The 24,397-nt window shown below is 35.3% G+C and overlaps 1 protein-coding gene across 1 annotated transcript in view; it reads right to left on the bottom strand.

Moving 5' to 3' along the window:
• The window catches only part of CTNNA3 (catenin alpha 3), a 1,620,647-nt gene that overhangs the window by 1,570,774 nt on the left and 25,476 nt on the right, over nucleotides 1-24,397 (bottom strand). Inside the window, exon 2 of the mRNA XM_082854158.1 lies at nucleotides 4,859-4,963. Within this exon, the coding sequence (XP_082710284.1) occupies nucleotides 4,859-4,957 (99 nt within the window). The 5' untranslated portion in view covers nucleotides 4,958-4,963. The remainder of the gene's footprint in view (nucleotides 1-4,858; nucleotides 4,964-24,397) is intronic.

The raw sequence follows: 24,397 nt of genomic DNA, 5'->3' as shown, positions 1-24,397 counted from the left end.
AACTTCCTTGAAGATAAAATTAGCACTTACACTTTCATGTAACTGAGAACTATCTGGCATACAATAAGTACTAATTTCTCTTCCCCTGACTCATTTACTTGCAGATCATGAAAAGTCTGAATCCAGGCATCACATTAAAAGCCCTCTAAAATTAGCATAATCACACTTTTCAAAAGAGTTAAATTTCTTCTAATCAAGGTTATCTTCACCCTTCAGGTAATTTTCACCCTTCTAATTTTCTAGGTGGATTCAATAAATGTTTATAGATTAAATAGTTTTTAAACATGCCAGAAAAATACACCTATATTGTGAACAGCATACTCTTTAATGTGAATTTACCGAGAACACTCTCTATTGACTGCTGTATCAAGGTACTTGAATAAAGCAAAATACCTATTGATTTCATTTAGAATATAAAAAGTAGTTTCTCCATAATGATACTTTCTCTGTTCCTAAGAAATATGTCAGCAGCCTTTGTGATTAACAAGTCTTAAGTCCAGCTCTAATGTTCCATAGTTATAGTACAAATAAGGGTTATGCAGTGGCATTAATGTACTTGCCTTTACCAGCCATCTCCAAAATGAAGGTCATTTCCCACCCCACCCCCAGTAATTGCACTGGAACAAAATCTGAAATAAATTGTGAGAACTCGTTTAATACCTTCTCCAAACTCTTCCAAAAAATTGCAGAGGAAGGAAAACCCCAAACTCATTCTATGAGGCCACCATCACCCTGATACCAAAACCAGACAAAGATAGTACAATAAAAGAAAATTACAGACCAATATCACTGATGAATATAGGTGCAAAAATTCTCAACAAAATACTAGCAAACAGAATCCAACAACACATTAAAAGGATCATACACCATGATCAAGTGGGATTTATCCCAGAGATGCAAGGATTCTTCAATATATGCAAATCAATCAATGTGATACACCATATTAACAAATTGAAGAAGAAAAAACATATGATCATCTCAATAGATGCAGAAAAAGCTTTTGACAAAATTCAACACCGATTTATGATAAAAACTCTCCAGAAAGTGGGCATAGAGGGAAACTACTTCAACATAATAAAGGCCATATATGACAAACCCACAGCAAACATCATTCTCAATGGTGAAAAACTGAAAGCATTTCCTCTAAGATCAGGAACAAGACAAGGATGTCCATTCTCACCACTATTATTCAACATAGTTTTGGAAGCCCTAGGCACGGCAATCAGAGAAGAAAAAGAAATAAAAGGAATACAAATTGGAAAAGAAGAAGTAAAACTGTCACTGTTTACAGATGACATGATACTATACATACAGAATCCTAAAGATGCCACCAGAAAACTACTAGAGCTAATCAATGAATTTGGTAAAGTTGCAGTATACAAAATTAATGCACAGAAATCTCTTGCATTCCTATACACTGATGATGAAAAATCTGAAAGAGAAATTAAGGAAACACTGCCACTTACCATTGCAACAAAAAGAGTAAAATACCTAGGAATAAACCTACCTAGGGAGACAAAAGACCTGCATGCATAAAACTATAAGACACTGATGAAAGAAATTAAAGATGATACCAACAGATGGAGAGATATACCATGTTCTTGGATTGGAAGAATCAATATTGTGAAAATGACTATACTACCCAAAGCAATCTACAGATTCAATGCAATCCCTATCAAATTACCAATGGCACTTTTTATGAAACTAGAACAAAAAAATCTTAAAATTTGTATGGAGACACAAAAGACCCCGAATAACCAAAGCAGTCTGGAGAGAAAAAAACATCACTGGAGGAATCAGACTCCCTGTCTTCAGACTCTACTACAAAGCAACAGTAATCAAGAAAATATAGTACTGGCACAAAAACAGAAATATAGATCAATGGAACAGGATAGAAAGCCCAGAGATAAACCCACACACATATGGTCAACTAATCTATGACAAAGGAGGCAAGGATATACAATGGAGAAAAGATAGTCTCTTCAGTAAGTGGTGCTGGGGAAACTGGACAGGTACATGTAAAAGAATGAAATTAGAACACTCCCTAACACCATACACAAAAATAAACAAAATGGATTAGAGACCTAAATGTGAGACTGGACACTATAAAACTCTTAGAGGAAAACGTAGGCAGAACACTCTGACATAAATCACAGCAAGATCTTTTTTGATCCACCTCCTAGAATAATAGAAATAAAAACAAAAATAAACAAAGGGGACCTAATGAAACTTCAAAGCTTTTGCACAGCAAAGGAAACCATAAACAAGACGAAAAGAAAACCCTCAGAATGGGAGAAAATATTTGCAAATGAATCATCGGACAAAGGGTTAATCTCCAAAATATATAAACAGCTCATGCAGCTCAATATTAAAAAAACAAACAACCTAATCCAAAAATGGGCAGAAGACCTAAATACACATTTCTCCAAAGAAGCCATACAGACTGCCAACAAACACATGAAAGAATGCTCAACATCATTAATCATTAGAGAAATGCAAATCAAAACTACAATGAGCTATCATCTCACACCAGTCAGAATGGGCATCATGAGAAAATCTACAAACAACAAATGCTGGAGAGGGTGTGGAGAATAGGGAACCCTCTTGCACTGTTGGTGAGAATGTAAATTGATACAGCCACTATGGAGAATGGTATGGAGGTTCCTTAAAGAACTAAAAATAGAATTACCATATGATCCAGCAATCCCACTACTGGGCATATACCCTGAGAAAACCATAATTTAAAAAGAGTCATGTACCGCAATGTTCATTGCAGCACTATTTACAATAGCCAGGTCATGGAAGCAACCTAAATGCCCATCGACAGACGAATGGATAAAGAAGATGTGGTACATATATACAATGGAATATTACTCAGCCATAAAAAGGAACAAAATTGAGTCATTTGTAGAGACGTGGATGCATCTAGAGACTGTCATACAGTCAGAAAGACAAAAACAAATACCGTATATTAATGCATATATGTGGAACCTAGAAAATGGTACAGATGAACCGGTTTTCAGAGCAGAAATTGAGACACAGAAGTAGAGAAAAAACACATGGACACCAAGGCGGGATAGCGGCAAGGGGTGTGGTGTGATGAATTGGGAGATTGGGATTGACATGTATACACTGATGTGTATAAAATGGATGAATAATGAGTAATAAGAAAAAAAATTTAATTAAAACAAAACAAAAAAAACCTTCTCCAAAACACTTGGTAACATATATGAAAAAGCATAAGAATTCTCTTATCTTGGCCACTTACTTTTACATTTAGTAACTAATTCTAAGGAAACAATTTGAACGGATGACAAAAATTTATGTACGAAGATGTTCAGAAGAGCATTATTTATAATGGTAAAAAACTGAAACAACCTAAATGTCCAAAAACGAGAGGCTACTTTAAAAAACTATGGTGCAGCCATATAAAGGATAATTAAACAGCAGTTTTGTTAAATCTCATTCTTACAAAGAATGAGGAAATTATTAAAATATCATTTTAAATAGAAGAATGAGATAAAAGCTATAATGAGATAAAAGCTATATATACAGTACCATCTCCACCTTGTACATATATATATGCTTTATATATTTAAGATATATCTACATTCTTTAATATTATAAAGTACTAAGAAGATAACAAAAATCATCCATTATTTTACTGTACTGGAAGTACATGCATCACAATATTAATGTTTACCTCTTACTGTTAAAATTGTATTTTTTTATTTTCTGGTTTTTCATTGGGTTTTTGTTTTGTTTTGTTTTGCTTTTCCTATTTTTTTATTGAACTCTATTAGAAAAACAATGAACATGTTTGTTTGTTTCTTTTTAACATGAGACCATTCTGTGGGTGGCTAAGATAGGGACTTCAGTGGAGTCTCAGAATCATCTAATATCAATTTCATACCAGATATTAGTGCCTTTTAGATGCCAAAGTTCATGACTAAGCTATCATCAGTGAGGCACTTGTTTTGAATTGTCTTTCCAGTAGGAGATATCGACTGTGCTAAGTAAAAAAGTGTACAAAGCCTATTCTCAGAGCTACTCCCCTCCCCACCATCCACCTCACAAAGAATACAAGCAGATTTTTAAATTATTAGAGGTAAGGTCACTATTGATTCTCACTTAAGAAACCCTTGAGTACTTCAAGGCCTTAGAAAAAGGGACAATTTGTCTTAGGACGTATGACGTAAGGTGGCCTAAAGGGGGGTTTCCTCGCAAATTTTGGGTTAAAAACAAGAAATTTAAATCTATATTATAGTATAAGTTTCTTCAAGCTCTGCTTTAAGAAAAGCCAATGAATAAACTCTGGGCTTACATAATAAATAAGTCAGAGAATCATTATGCATATTATCAAGGAATTATTTACTTTATGAAAGACTTTATCACAGAATGCCTTAAATATCTGCTTTTCTCATACATTTTGGTATTTCAAAAATAATTTCCTATTTGACAAATGAGCCACCATGTGCTTTGGGGCAAATTACTGAAATTCTCTAGGCTGTTTCCTCATCTATGTAACAAGGATGGTTTTAATCATGCTGCCTGCCTCACTCAGTTTTCATGACTATCAAACAAGATAATTTACATAAAGTTACTTTGAAAATTTCATACGCATATTATTACTTCTGTTGCTTTTAAAAGAGAATCTGGGGAGGAACTTTCAGAATTTTATCATTACTATTACTAAATACATACTTTTGTACACTTTAAAAACATTTTGAAGGACAATTTTAGATAACATATTCATTCTACAAAAAATCAAATCTTTCCTTAGTTCATTATCTATTTTTCCTATGTTTTTTAGTTCTTTTTCAGTTACTACATGTTGTAATTTCCATGGTATTAATACCTGGATTATGAGAGGCTCCAGCAGCTTCTCTACGGTGAATGTCTGGACCTGCAGATCCTGAGGATTGACATTCAGTGTGATTGGTGTTTCAGCTGACATGACTGCCTGGGCACAAAAACAAAAAGACACTTATTAATAAAGAAAAATACTTTCTAAAGGAAAGCACTAATGAAAATCATAGTGTACGTGAGATTAGTATTCAAGCACCTCCTCCTACTATCAGTTGTAGCCCTCAGAGGACCAGGGTGCCAAATCCACCTACAGAGAAACAAGATATTCCCCAACTGTTCTCTGAGGTCATGCTTCTGGGCTTAGGTCCTCTGACAAATTAATCTACGCTAGTATGTTCATGACTGAAATAATAACCAGCCAAGGTGACTTTGCATTTGATCAGGAGTCTTAAGTGAAAAAGAATGGCTGAGTTGGTGAGACATATCTTACAGTAAGCAAGTGCTTTGACTTCCATGAACTCATAGCACTGAGACAGCCATTGCCCATATTTTGCCTATTGTTAATGACAACTCAGATGAGGAATCAGGTAGGAATTTGGAAGACAGGTGCTACGTCTCTACAGGTGCTATGTCTCTATTTGTCTGGGGAATTGTTTGAGGGTTTTGATTTGGAGAAGAAAGTTTGGGGCAATTTACTTTCCTGTACAGAAAAAAAACTAATATAAATTGGTATCGTTATTATAAAATGACAAATCTGAGAAGGCACTGATATTTGAGCAAGACAAAATAAGAAAAAAATTGCAAGCCATTCTTTAAGACATGAACATTAATCTTAAAAGTCGATGCAGTGAGATTTTTGCATAAGAATACATATATATATCAAATGACCATATGTGGAATTTCATAACATATCCAAAGTAACACATCCACCGTGAAGACTATTACCCAAATCACTAAGCCCACAGATTTGTATTAACTTGTTCACAGTCAATAATCACCCAGCAAGTATTTACTGAAGGATCACGGAGATAAACAGTAAGAAACACATCCATCCTATATATAACTTAGCCTATTAAAAATAAACTTAGAGTCTACAGGAATGTGTGTTACTACCAATGCACAAAACTTTCCATTTAACTGTTACCTATTTTCTTTCAAAGTTTCCTATACTTGCAGGCTAAGAGAACATAAGAATCTGCCCCTAGAAAATATCTTGATATTCCCTACGATACTCATTGAAACTAAAACAAAAAAAGAATTAGAATGCATTACTTTTACTTTAGTTTCTCTATTTATTATTTTAGATATAAGGGCAGATAATTGTTTTGTTTTTAGTTGACTGGTTGATTCTATGAATGGACTATGGATGGATAGATGAATGAGTGAAAGAATGAATGAATGAATGAGGACACATTTTCATGGTGTCTCTTTTATCCAGAATCAGTCCTTTTAAGACTCCTCTCACTCTCAGTGATTCTAGGAAAGATGATTGTTCTTTTTCCTATACCTATGCCTCCAACTTCTAAGGGAAATCAGAATCTCAGGGTGGGGCCCATGTTCCCTCCCAACTTCTTCCCCTGAGCGTCTACCCCCATTCTCCTCCAACCCCTTCTCAACTCCCACTGGTCTAGTTCCATAAAGTAAGCATATCTTTGCTCTTCAACCTCTCCCACTCACTGGACCCTTCCCCTGGATTCATAAATTGTTACTGTATATAACCAAAGATAATAATGATGTCTTTGTGTACATGTAACTGAAAAGATCAGTGCTTCACCAAGGCCTTTCCACACCATATATCTGATACATGTGCAGAGAGAGATGCACAAACAGAACCACCCTATAACAAAAACTCTTCCTTATTGGATCTTATCTTAATGTAATCTAATTCTTAGATTAGTAATAACAATTTTTTTAAATAGAGACAAATACTATAGAACCTAGAAGTCTTACTGCTCTCCAAATATTGGGCTGGCCAAAAGGTTTGTTCGGTTTTTTCCATAAGATGGCTCTAGTAGCACTTAGTTGTCTTTAACTTCATTCAAAACAATTTTGTTAGATTGTATGTGACAGCTGTCGTATCAGCGTGCATTTAAAAAAAGACATCAAAATTGGTGAATTTTTGTGTAGCCATTTTAATATTGAAGATGGAAGAAAAAAGGCAACATTTTCAGCATGTTATGCTTTATTATTTCAAGAAAAGTAAAAAAACAACCGAAATGCAAAAAAAAAGATTTGCGCAGTGTATGGAGAAGGTGCTGTGAATGATCAAACATGTCAGAAGTGGTTTGTGAGGTTTCGTGCTGCAGATTTCTTGCTGTATGATGCTCCACGGCCGGGCAGACCAGTTGAAGTTGACAGCGATAAAATAGAGACATTAACTGAGAACAATCAATGTTATACCACGTGGGAGACAGCCGATATACTCAAAGTATCCAAATCAAGCGCTGAAAATCATTTGCACCAGCTTGGTTATGTTCATTGCTTTGATGTTTGGGTTCCACATAAGTTAAGTGAAAAAAACCTTCTTGACCATTTTTCCTCATGCAATTCTCTACTTAAACGTAATGAAAATGTTCCGTTTTTTAAAGAAATTGTGACCAGTAATGAAAAAGTGGATACTGTACAATAATGTGGAATGGAAGAGATTGTGGAGCAAGCGAAATGAACCACCACCAACCACACTAAAGGCTGGTCTTCATCCAAAGAAGGTGATGTTGTGTATATGGTGGGATTGGAAGGTAGTCTTCTATTATGAGCTCCTTCTGGAAAACCAAACAATTAATTCCAACAAGTACTGCTTCCAAGTAGACCAACAGAAAACAGCACATGATGAAAAGCATCCAGAATTAGTCAACAGAAAGCTCATAATCTTCCATCAGGATAACGCAAGACTGCATGCTTCTTTGACGACAAGGCAAAAACTGTTACAGCTTGGCTGGGAAGTTCTGATTCATCTGCTGTATTCACCAGACATTGCACCTTCAGATTTCCATTTATTTCAGTCTTTACAAAATTCTCTTAATGGAAAAAATTTCAATTCCCTGGAAGATTATAAAAGGCACCTGGAACAGTTCTTTGCTCAAAAAGATTAAAAGTTTTGGGAAGACGGAATTATGAAGTTGCCTAAAAAATGGCAGAAGGTAGTAGAACAAAAGGGTGAATACGTTGTTCAATAAAGTTCTTGGTGAAAATGAAAAACGTGTTTTTATTTTTACTTAAAAACCAAAGGCACTTTTTGGCCAACTCAATATATGCCACATGGCTACACTCCATGATTCTCTTACTGCAAAAATGGATATGTGAAGTATTCTTGAGAATAATAGGAATCTGCCAAAGACTGTTCCCAGTGACTTACCAAAGAAATTTGTACATAGTCAAAATAGTGAATTTCAAATATGCTTATAATCAAATATACTCATAATATTTATAATTCTTTCATGTGTCTTCAGCAAAGTTTGATATTAAAAACAAAGATAATTATGCTGAAAGTTTCAAAGGAAACAATTATGACAAATCTAATAATTTAAAGCATTTAAATACAACTATATACTCCAGAATTGACTATACTATTAAAAACACTAATACATATTAATCACTTTGTGTATAGTATCAAAACATTTTCTAGTCAACTCAGGAAATTGATTTGGAGATCAAGGTAATAATAGACAGAAAACTGTAGAATTTTGCAAATGAAGTCAAAGCAAGGTCAAAGTCCGACAAATTGTTAGACCTCTTGTAGCAATAACACAATGTGAATCCAAAACAAAAATTCTACTAGGGTGTGGATATTATACCCCAAGGCGTTTGCATTTTATAATCCACAAAATTTTAAGAGTTAGAAACTACCTCCCAAACAATTCAAGGACACCTCCTACAGCGTCCTTCATTTCAACAATGTACTGGGCTTGGATGAATAGAAATGAGATGCTCACTATACCATTAGATGCCAGTGATTACTTTTATAAAGTTCTTCCTTATGTTGAGTTGAAAGCTGCCACTTTTCAACTTCTATCCAATAGAGACTTCATAAAGTAGGAAAGGTACAGGTTTGGAGACAGGCAGACTAGATTAAAATCCCAGTTTTCAGAATCAAAGGGAGGAAAACAAATCTCTTGACAGCAGTAATAGAGGTCTCTAGGGATAGTCCTTAAGGCAGAACAAAGTACCCATGTGGATCCTTCCCGTCTCCCCAAGTTGTCTTTGTCCATAATGCCTGAATTTTCTTTACTCCACTTTATTCCTTGCTTTAAATTGAGCTTACAGCAATTTTAAATTCATTTAGTTAACAAGAATTTCATTTTTAAATGCAGTTAACTCTGAGAGGTCATGGGGGACACACATTCAATCATGCTTTGGAAGAGTACATGAGACCAAGGTGATGTGTCCTCCCAGAACCCATATGTACCCTTTCTGACACACTCAGGATATCCAGTACCCCCAACTCTCTGCTCAATCAGCCCAAGCCTACTTCCAGTACCTATGCCAGCCTCTTCCTGCAATCCATCCTTCCAAGAGTGAATTACAACATTCCCATCCTTATACCTGAGAGGTAGCCAAGAGGCAGCTGTTTGCTGATGAGTATGTATGGAGCTTGGACATGCAAGCTGGGCTGTCCACTTGCATGTACCCAAGGCCTCTCAAGTGCAAGACAGAGCCACAAGAGGAAAGAAAAGGAAGCTGACCATCAAGGTCAGGGGTGAGCTCCCCATCCACCACCTCATTCTAACAAGAAATTTCAAAGAGTACAAGAATTCTAAATACAGATCTATCCTTCCAGGTCATTTGGAAGGTATATTTCTCAAGGTAGAAAGATAGGAGGATAGAACCTACTTTAGTAGCTTGTTAGCTTGACTTGTAGCTTTTACATATGTAAGTATGGTATGCAGGCCTCCATTTTATACTTTCAATCTGCTCACTACAAATGTTAAGGATCAGCCTGCCCAAACTTTCTAGAACTCCATATCACCAAGTTCTTTCTTTTTTTGGTCAGATTTGCTCTTTCATTGTTTCCTCAATCTTCTAAGACATGCAGTTGACACAGAGGTAGGGTAAAAAGTCATCAGTTCTTCCACTTTTAGGAGAAGACTTCCAAGCTTTTATAACAAAATTACTTCTCTTTTCCTCTCTTTTTTCCCCTCATTCAAATGCTCTCTGTTATTATTTTTTCCTTAAGTTTATAGGTTTCCATGCAAGAGTATATGTATATTTCTTTACTGTTTTATTAAAATTATTTTTGTGATCATTCAACATTACATTCATGAGAAAATAAATAAGTATATAAACAATTTAAATACTCAAAAACACAACAAAATTCATATTGATGACCTGGGTGGTGGCAGCAGAAGTGTACAGAAGTGGTCAGATTGTAGATATATTGTGAGCCAATAGGAATTCCTGACATATTGAACACAGGATAAAAAGAACGCAAGATATCTTTAAGTTTTTTGTCTGAAGCAACTGAAAGGATGGAGTGGCCAGTAACTGAGGTAGAGATTGTTGCAGAGAAGGAACAGGAAGATGAAGAGCCCAGTTTGGGACATGATAAATTTGAGATGCATGTTAGACATCCAAGCGAAGATGTTAAGTAGGCAGTTGGATATATGAGAGCAGAGTTTGGGAGAGAAGTCTGGGATGAAAATACAAATTTCAGAGTTGTCAACATAAAGGTGGATGGAATGAGACAACCAAGGAGGAAGTAAACAGGAAGAGACAGGTCAGAGTGAAAGGACTACTGTGAGTCAGCAGAAATATAGGCAGTGGTACTCAGAGGTTTATAGAATTAAGATTAACCTTTGAGGTTTATAGAATTAAGATTAACCTTTAGAGTTTTGATGTTTTTGAGGGACTTCCCTGGTGGTCCAGTGGCTAAGACTCTGCACTCCCAATGCAGCAACCCCTGGTCAGGGAACTAGATCCTACATGCCACAATAAGAGTTCTCATGACACAATAAGAGTTCACATGCCACAACTAAAGATCCCATGTGCCGCAACTAAAGATCCCGTGTGCCGCAACTAAGACCCAGCATAGCCTAATTAATTAATTTTTTAAAAATTTGCCTTTGATTGAACTAGTAAAATATGGCTCTTCTGACAGACCAGTTAGAAAAAGGGTAAACATAGCCCAGTAGGTATTAGCAGGAAGGCCCCCAGTTTGTCCAGCAGAGGGAGGGCTAGATTTCACCTCCTCTCAGCCCCTCAGCAGGGCAATATGCAGCAGCCAGTGTGAGACAAACTGCTGCTCCCCTACTCCCATTGTCTGCTTTATAAAGATTCCTAAATTCTCCTACATTTCATCACCATTGGATCTCAGTAATTAAGAGCACTGGCTTTGAAGTTGGACTGCCTGGGTGAGAATCTAGGCTGTGTTCCTCGCTCACTGGTGACTTTAGACAATCTAGTAAACCTGCCTAAACATCAATTATATCATCTGTAAAATGAGAATAATAAGAGTACCCTCTTCAAAAGGATCTTGAAGATTAAAATTAAAAATCCATATAAAAGTCATAACTTGACCCATGCTTCAGACACCTACTAAGGGCTGAACAAATATTAGTTGATATTATTACCCCCTTTTCAACAGGAAAGCAGAATCTACTTGTCTACATTTAGGTTAAACATATCGCTTTCATCTATAAAGCTTGTAATTATTATTCAAGAATGCAAGAATGCTTTGACTCTTAGTTCCCATAACTAAAGGGCTTAAAACAGAGCTTCCCTCTGGTGACTCATTTCATTGGATCTCTTGACTTCAAAATCTAAGGCATATTTCCTACATGTGCATTAATTAGAAATGCAACATGCCTAAATACTCTTTAAAAAAAAATTCCTAATGCATAACGGCCTCATAAAGGATCTTGAGCCCTTTGAAAGTAATTCCAGAGTGATACATAAAAGGTATGCACTAAAGTTAGGGCTACAGTTGTTAAATGCACTACATGTCCAGATCCCCAAGACTCTGAACTTTTTATTTCCTTAACTTCCAAGAATTCTGGGTTTCAATATGATAAAAAAAGTTACATTTCATAATAAAAAGTAAATATCTTTAGCATGTGAAATTCAAACTTTCAAAAACTTCTTGGAAGCATTTGAAGTTCTTTTTAACAACTTTTGGATAGTCATCTTACTGATGTTTTTTGAAAAATAATCAAATTGAGCTCCTCCCCCCAAAATTATGAGTTTTATAGATTCTTTATGAGAAGACTCAAATTAAATTAAAACGTTTGCTTCCTCTGTTCATAGTAACCAAAATAAAACTTGTTTCCCCACACACAACCTAAATGACAGCTGCAAAAAAAGTCAGAAAACAAACAAAAAATCCAAAAGACTGACTTAAATAATATGAAATAAAACAAAGGAAAACATCAGATTCTACTTATATTTAGGTCTTATATCCTTCTTGTAGTGAATGGCTGGTCAAGTCTAACGGCCCTCCAAAATAAAGCAAAACGTTGTAATTCAATTTCTGATTTAACTGAAAAGTAACATTGTATATAAGAATTTTATAAGATGACCTTATTACCCCTCTTCTGATAACACACCTTTTATGTTATTTTATGAAATGCCAGTTCACACTAAAAGCTCACCCTGCCTTTCACAATGGCACACATTTTCAAAATTGCAGGTATGAAGAAAGGACAAAAATGCCCCATGGTTATTCTGTGTAGCAATGCCTTTCAATTTAAGGACATTATGTACCATATAAAATTATACCAGAACTGAGATCCTATCTCATATAAGCCCAGCATAAATGTTACCTACCTGTTATTTAAAAAGCCAAACAACTAAATTAGTCCAATTGAAGTCTAAGAAGAAGATAATCTAGTGTGTGAAAGCTCAGAGAAGCTTTCATTGAATCACCCACAACAAGAATAACCTTCAGCTATAAGCATCAAGTTTAAGCAACCAGGGCAGAAGTAACATGCCCTTCATATACACCTTGAAAGTGACAGTAGCTTTTGTTGCTGCAAGTCCAGTGGGCCTATGGGTCAGTTCCACTCCATAATATTATAAGACAGCTCAAATATATGTGAATTCTCCTAAGGTCTGGTATTTTTGAAAAGCAGAGAACAAAACAGAAAATAGTGAAAGAAGTAGAATTCTTGTCAACCTCAATTTGAAGCAAAAAAATTCCCATTTCTTCTTTGTTCTCTGATTACCTAGAAATAAATAAGAGCCTGCTTATCATAATAGCGAAAATAAAACCTAAGTCTTTGAAAACACTACATTCATTTTTCTACAAATCTATTAATATACTGGGGGAAACCAATAGTATATAACTGTTTTGAGAACTTCAGCTGCTTCTCTGACTCCTGGTTTTCCATTCTTCCATATTCTCTGAAGAGAGGTTTTAAATCTGCCAGAATCTTCAATCTAACCGTCCAAATTCAATATTTTACCACTAGTTTTCAAAATTTTCTCCAGGAACTCTAGCTATATACCTATTAACCCTATTTAACCATTTCTCATCCCACATGCTAAGTATTCTTTCTATAGTAAACAAAAGACTTTCTCCTCTGGCTTCAAAATACCGCTTTCTACCCTTCTGCCATTCTTTCCCAGTATCTTTTACTAGATCCTCCTTATCTACTAACTCCTGTTAACTAGGGGTCTAAACCCCAGGATCCATCCCTTACATGCTAGTCTCTGCTCCACACTATATTGTTCTTTCAGAACAATCTCATCCAAGAGTTTCAGTTCAACTTACAGCCTCTGATTCAACAGTCCAGACCTCTCACCTGAGCTTCAGAGCCCCCAGATCCACACATACACACACAAGCACATACACACTCATGGTAGAAGTAAGCAATGCTTTACTCTGTATACTATACAGAACTCTAAGAGAATCACCATCATCTCCTAGGATTTATTATAAAATATGGTAGAATAAATACATGTTTATGTCACTTACTTCCATCAAAACTAATGGAATACAGAAAAACTCAAAATCAAAATTTCCTCCACCTTCAAGGAAACTTGGCATTGCCCCAAATTACGAATAAAGAAATAAAATGAAATCTTGACTATTTTTTTAAAAAGGAAAGTGAAAGTCTATACACACCTCAACAGGAAATAATTTTCTCTAAAAGTGCCACGACCCTGAAATTCCTGTCCAAGCGTCCTTTGATTAGAGAATTAAGATGTAGGGCATGGATAGGTCCGGTAATCAAAGGGGATATCCCTATTTGAAAGACCCAGTTTGATACTGTAGAATCACAAAAGTGAGAAGTCAGGATTAGCACGATGACATGCCATTTCTGTCTGTGACTAAGCCCACGTAGCCAGGGGAACTGCTAGAGGTCAAGTAGAGTCAAGGAAAGAAGGGATGTTAAATCATCAGCTCACAATGCTAACAGTCTGTGACTTATAGGACTTTACCATGAAGCACACTGAGTTTTGGAGCACCAAACAATGAAAGGAAAATGTTCCTAGGAGCAAAAAAATAACAACTTTGGTAAGAAAGTAAAAATTGCCAACAACCTCAACTCACTCCCACCCAAGCCTGATCCTCCCTACACTGTTCAGTAAATATCTGGTGGTACACAAATATCAGTAATGGGAACACTACATAAAAAGTGCCAAAAAAAAAGAGAGAGAGAGAGAGAGAAAAAGAAGAAAGGAGAAGAACCAAAAAATGTATATGAATAAGGATTAATGAAGGAAACAGAGAAGTTATACTACCTTTACACAAGAAAGCTGTGACTGCAAAAAGGCTTGCATTCTTGCTTATACTTTCTTTTTTTTTTAATTCATCTTTATTGGAGCATAATTGCTTCACAATACTGTGTTAGTTTCTGTTGTACAACAAAGTGAATCAGCCATATGCATACGTATATCCCCATATCCCCTCCCTCCCACCCTCCCTATCCCACCCCTCTAGGTCATCGCAAAGCACCGAGCTGATCTCCCTGCTGCTGCTTCCCACTAGCTATCTATTTTACATTTGGTAGTGTATATATGTAGATGCTACTCTCACTTCACCCCATCTTCCCCCTCCCCCAGCCATGTCCTCAAGTCCATTCTCTACGTCTGCGTATTTATTCCTGCCCTGCAACTAGGTTCATCAGTACCATTTTTTTTTTTAGATTCCATATATATGCGTTAGCATACGGTATTTGTTTTCCTCTTTCTGACTTACTTCACTCTGTATGACAGACTCTAGGTCCATCAACCTCACTACAAATAATTCAATTTCGTCTCTTTTTATGGCTGAGTAAAACAACAAGAATAACAACCAGAAAAAAAACCAAAACACCTGAAGGATAAACCGAAAACAAATTAAAATTGTTGTCCTCAGGACGAGGGAAAGAACAGAGCAGAGGAGACAGAGATGAATGCTAGACTTCTCTGAATATACCTAGTTTTAGAGTTTTGATGTTGGAGCCACGTAAATGTTTTACGTAAGTAAAAAGCAATTAACTCATAAATCAATCCTGAAAAATCAGAAGTAAACAAAAAAAAAAAACCTTAACTATATTTCACATTAGCTTCATAAACACTCAGAAATAATTTCAAGGAACTTCAAAACACAGTATTTTTTAAATAAGCTTTAAGGATATATTGTACAACATGGGGAATAAAGGCAATATTTTATAACTATAAATGGAGTATAACCTTTAAAAACTGTGAATTACAAAAATTATGAACCACCTGAAACTTATATAATATTGTACACAACTATACTTCAATAAAAAATAAAGTTTTTAAAAAAATTTTTTAAGTTAAAAAACAAACAAACAGTATTTTTACTCTAATCCTAGAGGGATATCCTCCAGGACAAAAAGAATGTCAAAGTAATTTTAAACTACACTTAGTATTCTTATTATATATGTGTGATATATATATTCTTATTATATATGTATACATACATGTGTATACACACACATTAGGCTAGAGCAAATAAATAATTATATTCATACTATTAGGAAATAAGATTTCCAGCATAAGAGAAAAAGGAGATACATATGGCCAACAGGCACATGAAAGATGCTCAACATCACTAATCACCCGAGAAATGCAAATTAAGACTACAGTGAGATATCACCCAACACCTGTCAGAATGGCTACCATCAAAAAGAACAAAAATAACAAATGTTGGCGAGGATGTAGAGAAAGGGAACCTTTGTACACTGTTGATGGGAATGTAAAACTGGTGCAGCCACTGTGGGAAACAGTATGGAATTTCCTCAAAACACTAAAAATAAAACTACCGTATGATCCAGCAATTCCACTCCTGGGTATATATCCAAAGAAAACGAAAAGGATACATGTACCCCAAAGTTCATAGCAGAATTATTTACAATTGCAAGGTATGGAAGCAACCTAGGTGTCCATCGACAGATGAATGGATAAAGAAGATGTGGTATATAAATACAATGGAATACTACTCAGCCATAAAAAAGAATGAAATTTTGCCATTTGCAACAACATGGATGGACTTAGAGGGCACTATGCTTAGTGAAATAAGTCAGACAGAGAAGGACAAATATTATATGTTATCATTTACATGTGGAATCAAAAAATTAAAACAAATTAGTGACTATAACAAAAAAGAAAGAGACCCACAGATACAGAGAACAAACTAGTGGTTACCAGGGGAAGGGCAAGATAGGGATGGGAAATTAAGAGCTACAAACTACTAGGTATAAAATAAATGGGCTACAAGATATATTGTACAGCACAGGGAATATAGCCAATATTTCATAATAACTACAAATGGAGTATAATCTATAAAAAATCTGAGGGACTTCCCTGGTGGTCCAGTGGCTAACACTGCATGCTCCCAGTACAGGGGGCCTGGGTTTGATCCCTGGTAAGGGAACTAGATCCCACATGCCACAACTAAGAGTTTGCACGCCGCAACTAAAGATCCTGCATGTTGCAACTAAAGACCCTGCATGCCACAATGAAGATCCTGCGTGCAGCAACGAAGACTTGGCACAGCCAAATAAATAAATAAATAAATAAATAAATATTTTTTAAAAAATTTTTTAATCACTATGTTGTACACCTGAAACTAATATAATACTGTAAGTCAACTATACTTCGATATAAATAAATATATAAGAAAAAATATACAAATATAAAATCAAAAATTTTAAATTAAGCCCTATAATCTTATTTTGAGTTGGAAATATCAGTATGATCTGATTATATATTTTTCCCTTCCTAAAAAACAATCTATTTCCTAGCTATGTTCACAAAAAAAAATATTTTTATTGGGCAACAATGGCAACCTGGTGCACAGATTATGTTCCCTAAATACTATTTTCCACTAAAAAGACTTAGGCTCCTCGGTGGAAAGGCTGATTGAAGATCTAGTGCAGGAAATGTACAAAATGAGCCTAGAACATCTTCTTGTGCTAGAAATCAAGGCTCACTTGGGTTTTGTCAAAATGCTTAGTAAACAATTTAAAGGGGTTCTCAATGGCCAAAAATGGGGAAATTTGAGCATCAAAAGAATAAAAAATTACAGTATTCTGAAATATGTCCCACATATAAAAATTCAAAAAAAAAAAAAACTCATTGGTCACCTTCCAAAGTTGCTAGAACACCATCCTCTTTTTCTGAAAATTGATAAACAATGGGAAATAATCAATATTTTCCTGATTTTCTGGTATGAACTATACTTTTGACTAATGAAATAGTAAGAGAAGAGTTCTTTATAGCATGATCCCAACTGATAAAACTAATAAAGAATTATAGAATGATAAAGTCACCATTTACAACCCCTTAAAAAATAATAGGCTATACAATAATTACCAATATGAAGGCTAAAATCATTAACTGACTGATTAATAGGGAACTATGAGAATCAGGCTTACAGAGCATGAATGCAGTGATCAATTTCAACATTACCAAAAGTGAGATAACCCAGACTCGTGTATTAGACATAATATTAAATGGACAATTGATTTTCAATAAAGGTGTCAAGGTAACTCAATGGAAAAAAGGTAGTCTTTTCAACAAACGGTGCTGAAATCATTGAACAGCCACTCATAAAACAGGAACCTTGACCCTTTCCTCACACCATATACAAACATTTACTTGAAATGGATCATAGTGCTAAAGATAAGATCTAAAGCTATTAAATTTCTCAGTGAAAACATAGGAGAAAAGTTTTGTTACCTTGGGTTAGGCAAAGGTTTCTCAGATACATCCAAAGCATGATCCATAAAAGAAAAAAAAATCAATAAACTGCTTCAACAAAATTTAACATTGCTGCTCTCTGAAAGACAATGTTAAGAAAATGAAATGGCAGGGACTTCCCTGGTGGTCCAGTGGTTAAGAATCAACCTTCCAATGCAGGGGATGCGGGTTCGATCCCTGGTTGGGGAACTAAGATCCCACATGCCGCGGGTCAACTGAGCCCGCGCGCCACAACTACAGAGGAGCCCATGCGCTGCAAGGAAGAGCCCGCACTCCGCAATGAAAGGTCCCACATGCCACAACGAAGATCCCTCAACTAAGACCCCATGCAGCCAAATAAATATTTAAAACAAAAGAAAAGAAAAGAAAGTGAAATGTCAAACCACAGCTGAAGGATGGGATGAAGCATTTTTAAAACCCATATATGAAAAAGGACTTGTAACCAGAAAATATAAATAATACTTAAAAATCAAAATCTTTTTTAAAAAATTCAGTTTTTTAAATGGGCAAAATATTTGAAAAGACACTTCACCAAGAAGATGACATATAAGCGCATGAAAAATGCACATCATAAGTCACTAGAGAAACGCAAATTAAGGTCACAATACATACTGCTACACACCTACTGTAATGGCTAAAATTAAAAAGACTGCCAATACTAGAGCTAGCAAAGACGAGAAGCAAATGGATATCTCACACATTTGCTAGTGAAAATGAAAACTGGTACAGCCACTTTATAAAACAGCTCGGAAATTTCTTATAAAGTTAAACATGCACCCAGCCTACGACCTAGCAATTCCACTCCTTAGACATTTACCCAAGAGAAATGAAAGTATATGTCCACCTAGAGACCTATATGCAAATGTTTATGGGGGCCTTATTCACAAGAGTCAGAAACTGAAAACAACTCAAATTTCCATCAACAGGTAAATAAACAATTTATGATACCATCATACTGTCACATGTTATGCAAGAAAAAAATGAACAATAGATACAGGCATCAACATGAATATCTCACGAAAGCATTATGCTAACTGATAGATTCAGACAAAATTACACACTGCATGATGCCACTTATATGACATTCTTGAAAGGGCAAAAATATAGGGACAGGAAACAGATCAGTAGTTGTCAGTGACAGAGGGTTAAGGGAGAAGATAACTGCAGATGGCACAAGGAAACTTTGGATTGACTCAAATAGAAATGTTCTATTTGTTTAAGGTGGTGATTATATGATTGTGTATAACTGTCAGAACTCATCAAACTGTAAATTTATAAAGAGTGAATTTAATGCATATAAATTTTTCCTTAATAAATCTGACTTTTAAAAACTCTTTTCTGTTTATCTCTTACCCCAGTGACACAAAAAATATTTCTCGATTACTTCATTTACTATATAATTACAGATTTCTACTGATATCCATTGGCTCTATAAGCTCTTTGAATGGATCTCTCACTAGGATCTCTGAACTAATGCTTTCGAAAGCTAATTTGTTTTTCTTAAGCGTCCTTGACCACTCTGGTACATCACTCAGTTTATTTGGTGCCTAAATCCTACTTAGCTTCTAAAGAATATCTGCTTCCCAGGTTTCAGATATGTGTGTCCAGGTTATCCACAATCTCATCCCATGCAGCTGATGTGTTATCTATCCGACTGATAATTTCTTCTGGCAAGAACTCTAAGTCAACCTGCATATGTGTTTACAAAACTACAAAAATAAAACCTTTGAGTATCTGCTTTGTTTTTGTAGTGCTTTTTTTAAAAGATAATCATTTCTTATTGATTTTATTGTTAACAACAGAATATTTAAAAAATCGGAGCCAAATGATTGGCCCTGACTCATCATGTTAATTTAATACCTGAAAATATCACTGAAGATCCTTAGCAAAACTTTAACTGCTACACTTTTGTCCCTTTTCAATACTGTTGGGTGAAACCAGTGAGTTTCTAACTTTGTTCACTTATACAAGCCAGGTTTAGCAGGGTGTGCGACACCGAGTCCAGCGTCTTCAACACAGTAGTTGGTTTTTGAGTATTTGAAGATCAAAGTACATTAAGAAGTCCTGCCTCTGAATTCCTTCCTCCTACCCAACAACTTTTTTCCAAGTTAGATTGATCCAGTTAATTGTGATCGAACAGAAGTTGAAATTCAAATTAAATTTATAACCAAATTGAGTGAAAGGAAGGAAAGTAGCAAATAACCTATTCAGAAAAATTTTAAAATACCAGGACTAGATTCATAGATTCATACAAAATTGCCAGATATATTCTAAACATGGGCTTGATCATGTCTGTTCTAATGTGTAGATATATGACCTTATTTAAATAACTTCTTGTTTCCAAAAAACTATGCCTCTTTAATCATTCTTCTGAATTTAGTAACAGACCAAATTTTATTCTGCTCCTAGAAAACTTAAAGCCACACTTATGCCTATATAAATCAGCATGTGGGTTAAAAGGGCAGCAGTTCTCCACTTTTTTTCCCACTAAAACACGAGTGACATTTAAAGTATATTTAATATTCACTGTCCAACATACCTCTCCCACTCGGGACTGCCACCCTTGGTAAGGGAGATAGCTAGTTTGCATGAAATTCCCCCACAAGATTTCTATATATAACCCTATATTTTGTCTCCCATCAATCCATCATACACCAGTGTCATAAAACCACAGTCAAGAACTGCTGCAGCTCAGCCTTATTCCTGGCTCTGTTTTATATCTCATACATATTTTTCTTTCTACTTTCACTCCACTTTTATCCTTTTTTGAATTTCACATAGCCTTGTAAGTCACCTTAAATCCTTTCTAGAACAAGGTAAGGAATAAATAAATAATCATTCCATATATCTGCAAAAGCAATCTCTTCTCATTTACCCTAGATAAAGCCTTAAAACTTTAACTCCTTGCAGCCTCTTAACTATTCTCTACCATATTAAACATACAAGTATCAAAATCACAAGTTCCTGTTTTTTGGTTTTATTAATTCTCTTTTTAAAAATATTAAGGCTGCATACAGAAAAATACAGGAAAAGTATCCAAGCACAATTTAAGTTTAGAGGCCCATAATAGAAATTAAATTGTTTGCACAAAGAACCTGCTTGCTGCATAACTTTTGTGTCTAAAGAATGTAAAGCTTCCAGTGTCTTGTATACAGTTACTCGAATAGTAATAGCTCAGCTACAGAGAAGGAATTTTTAAGTGCTTTGATATAAAACTACTATAGCTTGGGCATTGGCACACAAGAATTTGTTTCAGCGCTATTTTTAAAGCCACTAATAAATACTTCAAATACCAGAACTGAGCCTCTGCTCAACTGAGTCTGCCTCAATTGACGTGAAAGAAAAAGTATGTAAGAGAATCACATTTTTATTTAAAACTGAAATGCCTGCTAATCTACTTGGAAAAGTATATATAAAATTGGAACTTTCATAAAGTAATTTAGAGTTTAGTGTTGTTAAAAGGAAAATTAGTTATAAAAGTAATAAATGCACAACATAGTAGTTTCTATTCATCCCATTTTATAGAAATAATGTCCTTTAATTTCCCCCAAAGTTATCTAGCCAAGTAACACATAATCTATAATTAGGATTTGCCTTATAGCAAAGTTTGATTTTAAAAAGTTTGACACTTCACTCACCTACTGCAGGACAGAGTATTGCCCATATACAGATACTAAACCAACTGTCTAAGCAAGTTCTTGTGTTTAGAAATTCAGTGCCACTATTATGGCTCACAATTTGGCTTATGATGCATTTGTAAGCAAACAGCCTGACAAGCACCCTAGTGTATTTCAGGATGACTGACAGGACACAGTGGCTCAAACAGGAAAGGGGGATGGGTGCTCTTAAAGCAACATACCAGTGAAAGGCAACATTAAACAGTAGAATCAGATTGAAATTATATTTTTCAAGTTTGCAATGAAATAATAACATATTGTCCAATTCAAGCTTTTAAACATAACTTTCATGTCATTATGTGCCCCAAACACTGTAAATTCCAAACAGACTTTAAGAATTTAAAATATAGAAAGAAAAAATTTAAAACAAACATGCTAAATGATACTTCCCTGTACCTATCAAACTTCTAAATTACTTAAGACTATTCCAATTATTTTTAACAGAAATTAGGTCAGGGTACCCAGAGAAAAGCAGTTCTTATCTCACCTCTAGATATTTGCCAATCACTCTTACAACAGTAATTTAACTAATAAAAGTAATTTAAATAGCTTGGATTATTCAAATCTCTTATTGAAGATGGGGCAGGAGATCTATATATTTTGCCCCTGCTGTGTTTCTTCCCTGTGACCTACTTCCATTGTTTAAAAATAGATCATTGGGTTAGGAAATTTCAATTATGGGTATTTCCATATTAGTTTCACTTGGAAAATATTTATTTAAGTGATACATTGGCTTCATTCTTCACATTTATAATTTTTCCTATATTATCTTACAATACTCTGCACTGTTCAATCCTTTTATACAACAATCAGCCCTATTTTTTTTTTTAATATCTACATGGAATTCTGTTATTGATTTGCTGTAATTTTTTTATTTTCGGCTGTGTTGGGTCTTCGCTTCTGTGCGAGGGCTTTCTCCAGTTGCGGCAAGCGGAAGCCACTCTTCATCGCGGTGTGCGGGCCTCTCACTATTGTGGCCTCTCTTGCTGCGGAGCACAGGCTCCAGACGCGCAGGCTCACGGGTCCAGTTGTGGCTCACGGGCCCAGTTGCTCCGCGGCATGTGGGATCCTCCCAGACCACGGGCTCGAACCCGTGTCCCCTGCATTAGCAGGCAGACTCTCAACCACTGCACCACTAGGGAAGCCCCATCAGCCCTATTTTTAAAACAAAAAAAAGCCATTCATTTTTTCATAATATTCATAATATTTATTTATAATGCTTTTTATTTCTGAAAGGTTGGTAGTTACATCCCATTTCTGATTCTAGTAATTCGATTCTTCTTCCTCTTCCCCCTCCTCTCCCCCCTCCCCCTTCTCCTCTCCTCTCCTTCTTCATCTTCTTCCTCTTCTTCTTCTCCCTCTTTTTCTTCTTCTTCTTCTTCTTCTCAATCTAGCTTGCTTGGATTTCATTGGTTTGCTCTATTGCTTTTCTATTGTCTATTTCATTTATTTCCACTTTAGCCTTTACTTCCTTACTTCTCCTTGTTTTGGATTTATTTTGCTCTTCTTTTTCTAGTTTCTTAGGGTGAAAAGTTATTGAGTTGAAAGCAAAACTATGGAGACAAGGATCAGTGGTTGCCAGAGATTAGGGGAGAGGGAGGGATGAATAGGTGGAGCACAGAGGATTTTTAGGGCAGTGAAACTCTCCTATATGATACTACAATGGTGAATACATGACAATTACGTATTTGTCAAAATTCGTATAATGTACAACACTGAGAGCAAACTCTAATGTAAACTATGGACTTCAGGGGATAAAGATGTATCAGTGTAGGTTCATCTGTTATAACAAATGGACCACTCTGGTGTGGGTTGTTGATAGTGGGGGATGCTGGGTGTATGTGGGAGCAGGGGCTATATGGGAAATCTCTGTACCTTCTGCTCATTTTGCTGTGAAATGAAAACTGCTCTAAAAAATAAGACTATTAAAAAAATCAAAAGTAATTTTTAAAACAAACCAATAAGCAAAAAACCTCACAACCTAAGGGCCAATGTCTCTACCCTAAGTCTGCAGTCTTGCCCTGCAAGATCCCTCTGTGATGACCCAGAATGTGATGGGTAACAGGACATTCAAACCTGCTACTGCCACTATCTCTAATACTTTCCCCCAGTGAATGCTGATCCAGTTATTGTTATTATATAATGTATGCTACCAGATTATTCACATAATTTCTCCCATCTTGATTAATTGCTTAGAAATGTTCTTTTTACTTTCTAAATTGAGGGAGAGGTTGGAGTTTCTTCTAATTAAATTGCCTTATGATCAAAGAATGCTGTTTGTATGTTATTGAGTTTGTTAAGATTTGCTTCATGGTCTAATATGTAGTCATTACTCACTTGAAAAGAATGTGTGTTCTCTACCAGTTGAATGCAGAAATCTATATACTTTCATTAAATCAAGCCTATTAACTGTACAGTTAAAATCTATACCCATACAAAATTTTTATTCATTCGACCTATGGATAAAATCATCTATTATGACTATGTATTTGTTAAGTTTCCCCAAGAGTTTTGTTAATTTTTACTTCATATATTTTGGGAATATGTTAAATGTATACAATGAATTATTGTATCTTTCAGGTTAATTGCTCCCTTTACCCTTGTCTAATATACTTTTACTTCCAACAAAATGTTTTGCCTTAAAGTTTAATTGGATAGATATTAATATAACTATGCCAGCTTCCCTCCTACTTAAAAAAAGGTTGATTTGAGATCTTATTCTTTAAATATAGGCTTTTGCAGCTATAGATTTCTTTGCAAGCACT

Source organism: Leucopleurus acutus (assembly GCF_964270905.1).
Source record: "Leucopleurus acutus genome assembly, chromosome: 14".
Lineage (NCBI taxonomy): Eukaryota > Metazoa > Chordata > Mammalia > Artiodactyla > Delphinidae > Leucopleurus > Leucopleurus acutus.
This window is presented reverse-complemented; position numbering and strand designations above follow the sequence as displayed.